Consider the following 9,244-nt stretch of genomic DNA (forward strand, 5'->3'; position numbering starts at 1 on the left):
AATAAAAAAAAGAAAAGAGAAAAGAAAGGAGGCTCTAGAGTGAAGAGGAGCATTTGAGACACTTCTCAGAAGACTCTCCAGGGAGATGGGAAGGATTTGGAGAGTAGACCCAAAAAGCTCCGAGCTAGAAGGTGAAGTGCATGGAGCTTGGACAGCTCCACTCCTGCCCCAGTCCCCACCAGACCCAGGAGGTCCTTTCTCCAGGTTGCAGCATCTGGGGATCTAAAGAGAGCAGGAGCAGCCACACACCTTGCCATGGGGAACAGAGGCCGTCCCAGGGCCTAGGCCTCCAGCTCTCCTCCAACCAAAACAGACCTCTGGAGAACACAGCTCCCTGGTTCAAAGTATTAGCTCTGGAATCAGACTGAGGTTGAATCTCCATCTACCACCTACCAAGTGTGTGAAGTTGGGCAAGTTACCTGACCTCTCTGAGTCTTCATTTTCTGATCTGCAAATAATAAGAATAGCAATACCTACGTCGTAGTGTTGTTCTGAGGATTAATTTAAAATTATCCTTGTAAAAGCACAGTGCCTGGTTTAAGGCAAGCAACGAATGTCAGCCAGCATCCTCTGCAACCTGCCCCTCCTCTGCTCTCACTCCTGGGACTTCCTGCAGGACTGTGGTGGGGAGTTCTGACTGGAGATGCTCTCCAGTGTCTGGAGAGATGAGGAGAAAGGCGCCCGCATCCCTGGATTGCAGGCAGATGCAGGGAGCAGGCCAAGCAGGCCAGGAAGAATGAGGGCTCTGTGCTTCCTGGAGAATCTGTCACTATCCAGTTGTGTATGTGTCCCAGAAATGACATCATCGAGTCCCCAAAGTCTCCTGCTGCTTTGCAGAACTGGGAGAAAGTGCAGCCCCGCGGGGGAATGAAAAGAACCCCACGAACACTCAGCGAATGGACGAGAGAAGTTGGCAACGCTAACCCAGCACATTCCACAATTCATTCAGATGCAGTTCACCCGAGCCAGGAACGATGCCCACATAACCAGGAACACCCGACATTCCCGCCTCCCTCCCGGCAAAGTGGTGGAAGCAAGGGACACACCTTAGGGGAATCCCAGCTGGACCCACAGGCACCGGGGCAGCTCTGGTGTGGGCTGCATGCTTGCTCATGATGGCGGTGGTGATGGTGAGGTATAAATAAAAAGGAGCTAAAATTCATCTGTTTCAAACATCTCCTTTTACAGGTGAATCAATGAAGTATTGGGAGATGAAGTGATCTGGCTCATGTCACTCACTGCGAGTGTTGGGCCTGGGGTCTGGATGAGATTTTGGGACTCCGGATCCAGAGCTCTTCATAACTTACTGGAAACTGACCAGCTCCTCAAGGTCACCTCCCATATACCACTCAGGAGGATAGGGCAGCCTTTCATGTCAGAAGTGGGGGAAAAGCCCCAAAGGTGGCACTCTGGCTCAGGAGTCAAAGGACTTGGGTCCCAGCTCCAGACCCGGCACCAGCAAGCACAAATGGCTTATCCTCCGAAGGACGCCCTGAGAGCCCCTGGGGGTCCCACTGGGCTCCCTCACCTGCACGGGCCCTGAGAAGTGCTGCATTTCATCAGCTTCGTATCTGTACTTCTTGGTAGGATTTTACTGAAGAAAGAGTTCAGAGCTAAATAAGTTTAAAACCATGGAATACACGGCCCTGCCCAGTAAGTTTAGCACTTATCATTTTGGCTACGGTGGCCAAGGTCGTGGGGGGCAGGGGTGATGGCTTTGCTCCTGTTCACCAATGGGGGACAGAGATACGCACTCTGAGGCTGAAGAAGAAAGGGAAGGCCAGGTCAGGCTTTCCCCTTGTCTCTTCTTCTCCAACCTGCAGTCAGGTGGAAGTTCAAAGGGCCAGAACCAGAGTGTTCTCAGGCCAGGGACATCACTGGGCACGCCCCTCACCTGCCACCCCCAGAATAGGACCAGCATACCCTGTCCTCGTGGGGCAGGACTGCTACAACAAGGGAAGGCCCATGCAAGGCCTGCTGGGAGGAGCTGGGGAGGGGGCTGGTTGGAGGGCGATGAGGAGCCTGCTACCCATTCATCTTACATCTGCAGAGAAGAGAGATGGCAAGCACCAAAATGCCTGGCTGCCTGTCCCCACAGGGCATGCTAACGACTTCCCCTCAGTCCCATGACCTCTCAGCTTCAGGGGCAGCTCAGAGGCTTGCAGATGGACAGACGGTTTCCATTCTTCCTTCCCAGCACCCCTCAAGGTGAATCTCCCACTCTAGATCAAGGGCCAAATCACGGAACTTCTCCGGGCCACCACCATCTCCCTCTCACTTGGGGATGGAATCAGAGGGAACACCTGTAGGTAAAGCCAGAGCAGGGGCTAGGACAGCACAATGGGTTATAGTCAACACTGGGACTCTGGCCTTGGCGTGGGGAGGCCTAGTGGTGGCTATTGCGTGCGGCAGAAAGAGCAAGGTGCAGCATCTTAGGGTGGGCTTCTAGTGAAGAAAGAGGGGATGTGGGTGCCTGGGGAGGGAGGGTGAGCACCTCCCCCTCCCCGCTGCCAGGTGTAAACTCAACGCCATTGGCTCTGCTAAACTAACTGGAATCATCCACCGAGCATGATACCACACGTCAAGAATCTCCCAATGCCAGAGTGTGATCCCGGCTCATCTCCAACGGTCTTCTTTCCTCGCTTGCAGACCTGGGTGCTCTATCAGCAGAGCTGCAACCAGGGAAGCTATGGCTCAGTTCTGCTTCCCCAGTTCTGGGAACTCCAGGAATGGGAATGCTAGGAGCTGTAGTCAGGAAGATCCCCCGCCCAACCCACCCATGCCTGCACTGACCAGGACCTGCTGCAGAGGGATACCCTGTCCTTGCGGCCCTCCCTCTTCCAGAAGCCATTTCAGGCTGAGCAGGGAAGGAAGGAGGGCTCCTCTCTGCCTTGCCACCATCTTACCCTAGAGCCCCATAAAGCAAGACCGCCACTTCGCCACACTTCCCACAGTCCCTCTGTGTTCTCCCGCCCTCCCTTCCCCTTTCACACACACATACGCTCCCCACACACTGCAGAACCACTGCCAGCTCTTTCACAACCAGCTCTTCCCATCAAATAGCTGCACAGCCTGAGGGTTGGCTGCCATCTCTCGGGACCCCCACCCTCCACCCACTATGGGCCTCCAAGACCCTGGCCACAGGTGTTTCATCAGCTCCAGGACGAACATCCAGGACTGGGGGAAAAGGAGAGAAGGGTGGGATGTGAGGGGCAGGTGAGAGCAACAGCTCGGGCTGGGGAATCCGCATCTCCTACCTCTGGTCCTCAGCCACTCTGTGCCCGCTACTGGCCAGAGTCCTGGGTCCTCACCCATTCATCATACTCTGGCCCTATAATGCACAATCTCCTCTGCATGGAAGGTGTTTCCTTCAAGAAAAGCAGCCTTTGGTGTTAGTATTGTGAGGCCAACTGCTGTAAAACTCCACGCAGCCAGGATTCTATGTGACTCGGTCAGTTGCACAAACCCAGATGCAGATCAGGGAAAGCAACGTCTTGCGATGCAGGCCCATCCTTTCCAGACCCAGGAAACTGCCCAGGACCTCCCTCTGCTCTGCCCAGTCCACGCCTGAGGCTTCGTGCTTAGCGCACGATTTTAATTTGGTTTGGGGGTGTCCTTTCCCAGTCCCTGACCAAAGCTAGTTCAAGGTCCCCAAAACACAGTCTTTATAACTGCCTCTGTCTCCCTTTGGGCCTCTGTCCTCAGTCCCTGAATCCCAGGCTCCCTACTCTGGCCCCGGAGTTGGCAGCCAGCCCAAAGATCTGGGCAAGAAGGCCACGGATGGGGGATGGGATCCCCAGTTTTCGAGAATGGGTCTAGACGGAATCTGGGGATCTGCCCACACCCGGGTAACTCCACCCAGCACCCCTACCCCAATCAGAGATCCGAGAGGAGGAAGGGGTGGATGGACCCCAAAAGATCTGTTAGTCCAGAGACAATGTCGAATCAGAGCTCTGGCTATCAACAGCTGGGCAGTGGGGGAGTTTAGGGTCGGGGTCAGCTGTCCTTGGGCCAGACAGAAAGAACTGGCTGACCCCTCCCCCACAGTGAATCAAATGAGAGAGGAAGGAGACAGCTGAGCCTGGGAGACAAAATGACAGGTCACTGGAGGACTGACCTCTCGGGCCCCTGCCAGAGAGTGGAAGGGAAGGAAGCCAGAGTGACCACTATCTAAAAGGCAGCAGGGTCCACAGGGGTCCTAAGAACCACCCCCAGGGCTACAGGAAGGACAATGGACTCTCCCACCAAGGCGCACGGGGCGCATGTGCACGCCATGAGGCCTGGCCTGCATCCAGAAGAACAGGACTACAAAAAACCAGCAAAGGGTTGAAACCTGTGCCCTAGATGAACAGGCAGGAGGTGGGAAGGACGCCACACTCAAGCCTACAAGTGCAGAACACACAGGTCCTGCTAGAAACAGACAAGGGCAGCCAGTAAAGGAGAGCTGTCATATCCACTTTAGCCGGAACAGTTAAAATCAGGGTTAACATCGGAGATGGTAGCATTTTCACAATTAGTGAAGGTCCAACCTGCACTTCTGGTTTACAAAGCATTTCCACGTGCATCACCTTTCTGATTTTAATTTTCCTAGCTGCTCGGAAAAGGCCACAGGATGATGTATCAATAGGCTTGTTTTGGAGATGAAGAAGCTGGGGTTCAGAGAGGTTAAGCAGTCAATCAAAGGTCACCCCACTGATATGTAGCAAAGCCTGACCTTCCGACTGTGAGCACAGGGCATATGCACTACATTGTACATCATATAATCATCTGTAGCACTCACGAGTAACATGTAACAACCTACTGAAAAAAGTTACCACCTGAGTCCACCTAGCAATTTAACTACTCTTGGCAAATGTGAGGTGAACCACACCAAAAGGTCTTCCCAAGTGATCAGCTTTTAACCTAAGGTTTCTGACTGTCAAAACATGAACTGCTGACATCTCTGCCTTGGATGAGTAAGGTTCCGGGGTCTCTGCCATGGCCGCTACCAAGAAAAAAAAAAAAAAAAAAAGAAAACCAGTAGACACTGGCCAAGGCTGTTTAATAAGACAATAGCAAACCACTGCCTTCAGTTTATTAGGAAAATATAAAGCAAATGGGCCAGGAGGAACTATGTATCAATTGTGGGATCCCCGTGGCAGGCAGAATTGCAATGTTAAAGGCTGCAGCCAAAATCAAAACACCTCCACATGAAGTGAGACCATCAGAACCCAGCGCTCAGAAAGCCAAGCCTTACCGAACGCCAACCAGGTTCACTCCTCTGCCCAGTGGGGCAAACAGCTAGAGAAGTGAACAGCTAGAAGGCCATAAATGCCCTACAGTAAAAAAAAAAAAAAAAAAAAAAAAAGAATTCCTTTGGTCTCCCTTACCACTAATCAAGGCAGCATATTTATCTTGACATTGTTCCTTTAACCTGTATTTGCCCCCATCCCCCCCAGATTTCCTCTTGGGCTTATCTCCAAGCCATCCTTTTCCTTAAAAGATTAAAGATTTAAACACAACCAGTGAGCAGTGTGTATAATCTTCAAAGAGCACTTTAGCCATCATAAAGAATATTTTAACAGGCACTCTTTTTTTTTTTTTTTGCCTTAACCACACCTGTCCTCATAAACCATTTATGAGTTTAGCAGAGAAAGCGAATATACAAAGCTCAGATAAAGTTAAAAAAGGCAACCCAGGAATGAAACTTCGGACTTTAGACTACTCAAGACCACCCCTCCTCTAAGCTCCTCAACTAAAATCAAAGTTTGTACGGCCTTTTGCCTCTCCCTGGACGTCTCCCAAATATCTCTCCCGTCTCCCTCCCTGGCTCAAGCCTCATCTTACCGGTGGCACACAGAGCAATGAAGGTCTGGGCATGCTTTCGGATCAGAGACAGCTTCTCCCGCTGCTGGGGCAGCTTGCGCAAGATGTGCTCAATGAAGTCATGAGGAGTGACAGCTGCCAGGTTCCACTTCAACTTCCCCAGCACCACCAGCTCCCACTCCTGGAGGGGAAGGCAGGAAGAGAAGAGGAGAATCTAAACTCCACAGGCTGACCTGGTGTAGGGGGTTGGGGGTTGGGCTCCAGACCAGTTTTAAGGCCGCTCATTAGGACGTGGCTGCTAGATTGTAAGGCGGGCCCATGTGTCAATGTGCCCCTCAAGCTTTGAAGTTGTTGACAGCTCTTCTTATGCTTCAAATGTCAGGCTCCACTGAAAATAATGAGAGCCCAGGTAGCTGTTGCCAAGATTCTATTTTCTTCTATTTCGTTTCCACTCCAGCTCCCCTTACCCCCTCCCTCCCAACCCTGACTTGCCGGCGATACTGCTTCCCGCCCACCCAGAAGGCTGAACCTACAACGAGATACGGCCAAGGTCATTGTGGCCCTTTCATGGTAATTTATTGTATATGTCTCTATCACCGAACTAATAGTCTTTTTAATCTTCATGGAAAAATGATGCACACAGATAAAGCTCAAAATAAGGTTCCTTGGCCCAACTCCTTGGCAACCAATTAGCTTGCTTTTACTTAGTTCCAAAAAGTGCCTTTATCTCTCTGCTGTTCAAACTTTCCCCTTTGACATATCAGGCAGAGATTTTGGGGATATGACCCCCAGCCCTTTCACCTAAATGTTTCAAGGGGCCGTTGTCATTATGACTAAAGGACCACATGGTCATTAGTAGACCCATTTTGCAGGTGGAGGTGATTCGGGGCAAGGTGAAGGTGCCTGCTTAGTGTCACAGCATCCGTCGGTGCACCTGTGGGGACCACACAACCCTGTCTCTTTTGGGTCTCTCACTAGCAACCCACCTGAACAAAAACTTTGTTTCCCTCTTTCACTGAGATATTTATGGGAAACTGTGCTCAAAGGGAAACAGTCCAAAATAAAACATTAAAAATATTGTATGTGCTACCAGAAAATATGCCTATCCACTGAGCTGTCATCAGAATCAGAGGCAGGGCCTGTTTGTCACTGCACCCCCTCTCCCATTCACCTGGAGAACCTGGAATCTCTTTCATTTGCTAAACCAGCAACCAGAGCACCAGTCCCAGAGCTGTGGGGCAGGGGTGACTCCCTTTCCCTCCCAGGCCTCAGCCTTCTCATTTGTAAAATAGGACTCTACCAAATCCCAACTTCTGGGATAAAGGGAAAGGGAACAGGAAACAGCCAAGTTTGTTTGGAGCAATATAGTGCTTGGCTAGTCTTGGAAAGATTTGGGTGTCCTGAAGAACATCTCAGTTCACCATCCTCTTGAAACAAAAGAATCATATGAAGATTATTTTTCCTGCTCTCTCATGAGAAAGTCAAATTGGTTCCCAATTCTAACAATGTTTTTTTCATAAGCTTTAAAGTCTGCCCTTGGCTTTCTGTGGACAGTTGGGGTAAAGGGACCTAAATAAACTACTAAACCACCAACATCTTCAAAGATGGCTTGAAATGCCAGCCCTTCCTCTTCACAGGGTAACGCGAGTACGAACCACTGGTCTTGCACCGTTATTAAAGGAAGCAGATCTCCCAGAAGACAGCACCTTTCTAGGCCTCTCGGACCAAACCAGAAGCAGCTCAAATCTGGCAGCGGTTCAAAGGTGAAGTCATTCAGGCCCCTCTCCACATTCTCGGCAATTCCTCCCCCAACCTTGTGCATGTCTTCCACTAGATGGCAGCACAGCCCCAGAAAGGAAGAGGCTCCTCACAAAGAGCTCAGTTCAAGAAGCCAGCCTCAGCCCTGTGGACTTTGTGCAGGCCCTGCCAGTAAGGAGGGGGAGGGGGGGAAGGAGGGGGTGCCTTTCTACACAGTGCAAAGAGGGGTGTGCAAACCACGGAAGGTGGGCCTTGGAGCCGCTCTTCCATCCAGTACAGCTGCAATATGGCCGTCTTATATGTCAAGCTGCAGGGAAAAGGAGTTAGATCAGGTGGGAAAGAGGTTCCCTGGTAGAAAACCAGAGATAAGACAGGATCCCTGGGGTTGTAGAAAGGTCACAGTCCCACTGGAGGTAGGAACCCAGGCCTCGGACTTCTTCAGTGAAAGGCCACGTTTTGACTTTGCTCAAAGTCAATGGACTGATATTTAGTGAACAGCTATTAATGTGTTGGTATCTTGAGGTTTTGTAGATGCAGAGGGCTTTACCTTTGAACTCCAAGTCTTTAGGAGACACACACCGCAGCCACGTACCTATCATGTGAACACGTTCTCAGACTATTTTTGAAAATTTGGAATTTAATTAAAATATCACTGTTAATTAAAATATTCCACGCGTCCCCTACACACATGCATACACAATTGCAAGTGAGTCTCACCACCAGATCTCCTCGAGGATCTTATTCACAGATGTTGCCTCAGTGCTGGGCACGGAGCCTGGGCACATAGTAGGAACACAAAAAATATAGACAGTGGTTTCCTATTAAATGAGTTATTGCCCGTCAGTGTGTAAATTCTATTGGTGGGGTCATTTTGGATCCCAAGAATCCGCTCTGGAAGTGGTGAGAAGAAGGCATATTGTTGGCCAGGGGAAAGCGGGAATCGCAGAAAGGAAGGGAAGAAGGGACCGGTCATTACCAGCAGCTCCTGAGGCTTGATGGAGTTGTCGGTGTAAATGCACAGCTTCTCCGCAGTCAGCGGGCTGGTCTCTTTGAGTTTGGAGGCCAGGAACATGCAGACAGCACCCAGGAGTTGCAGATGGGACTTTGGAGTCGGGACCCCAGCCAAGAAACGGTCCAGGTAATTCATGGCCAGAGGGAAGACCTCTTCTTCGCACTTCTGTTCCTCACAGACCTATAGTGGGAGTGGGAGAGGGTTGGGGGGCGGGGGTGGAGAGCAGAGCATCAGCAAAAGAGAAAAAGAATGAAAAAGCATCATCTATGGGAACAAAAAAATTTAATTTTTTGTGGGGAGGGGGAGGGGAGTAAAATGGGTGATAAGAATAAAGAACAAAGATGAGGAAACTGGGGTGAATCAGAATAGCCCATACGTGCTTTGGTATTCCAGGGAGCCTATAAAAGGGGGTGAACTACAGCTCCAAAACGGGGAGTCGGGGAAGTGCGCAGCAGCCGCGGCAGCTCCGCGACGCTCCCTTTGGCTACTCCTTCGCGCACTCTAACTCACTCACTCTTTTTTGGATTTCGTCATCTTTTCAAAAAATCAATAAAAATATTCTGGAGGCTCCGGGGGTCCACTTCTTGGTCTCATCCGGATCCCCAGATCCTCCTCTATCATTCCCGACAATTGGAAAAAATGTCTGGGGGGGTCCCTGCGGCCCAGGGG

General features: G+C 50.8%; 1 protein-coding gene across 1 annotated transcript in view; it reads right to left on the reverse strand.

The window, feature by feature from the left end:
- The window catches only part of CCND2 (cyclin D2), a 32,199-nt gene that overhangs the window by 21,176 nt on the left and 1,779 nt on the right, over positions 1 to 9,244 (reverse strand). The window contains exons 2-3 of the mRNA XM_025401576.1: positions 8,540 to 8,755; positions 5,827 to 5,986 (exon numbers count right to left, since the gene is read on the reverse strand). Coding sequence (XP_025257361.1) covers positions 5,827 to 5,986; positions 8,540 to 8,755 — 376 coding nt within the window. The remainder of the gene's footprint in view (positions 1 to 5,826; positions 5,987 to 8,539; positions 8,756 to 9,244) is intronic.

The sequence above is a fragment of the Theropithecus gelada genome, chromosome 11 (assembly GCF_003255815.1).
Source record: "Theropithecus gelada isolate Dixy chromosome 11, Tgel_1.0, whole genome shotgun sequence".
Lineage (NCBI taxonomy): Eukaryota > Metazoa > Chordata > Mammalia > Primates > Cercopithecidae > Theropithecus > Theropithecus gelada.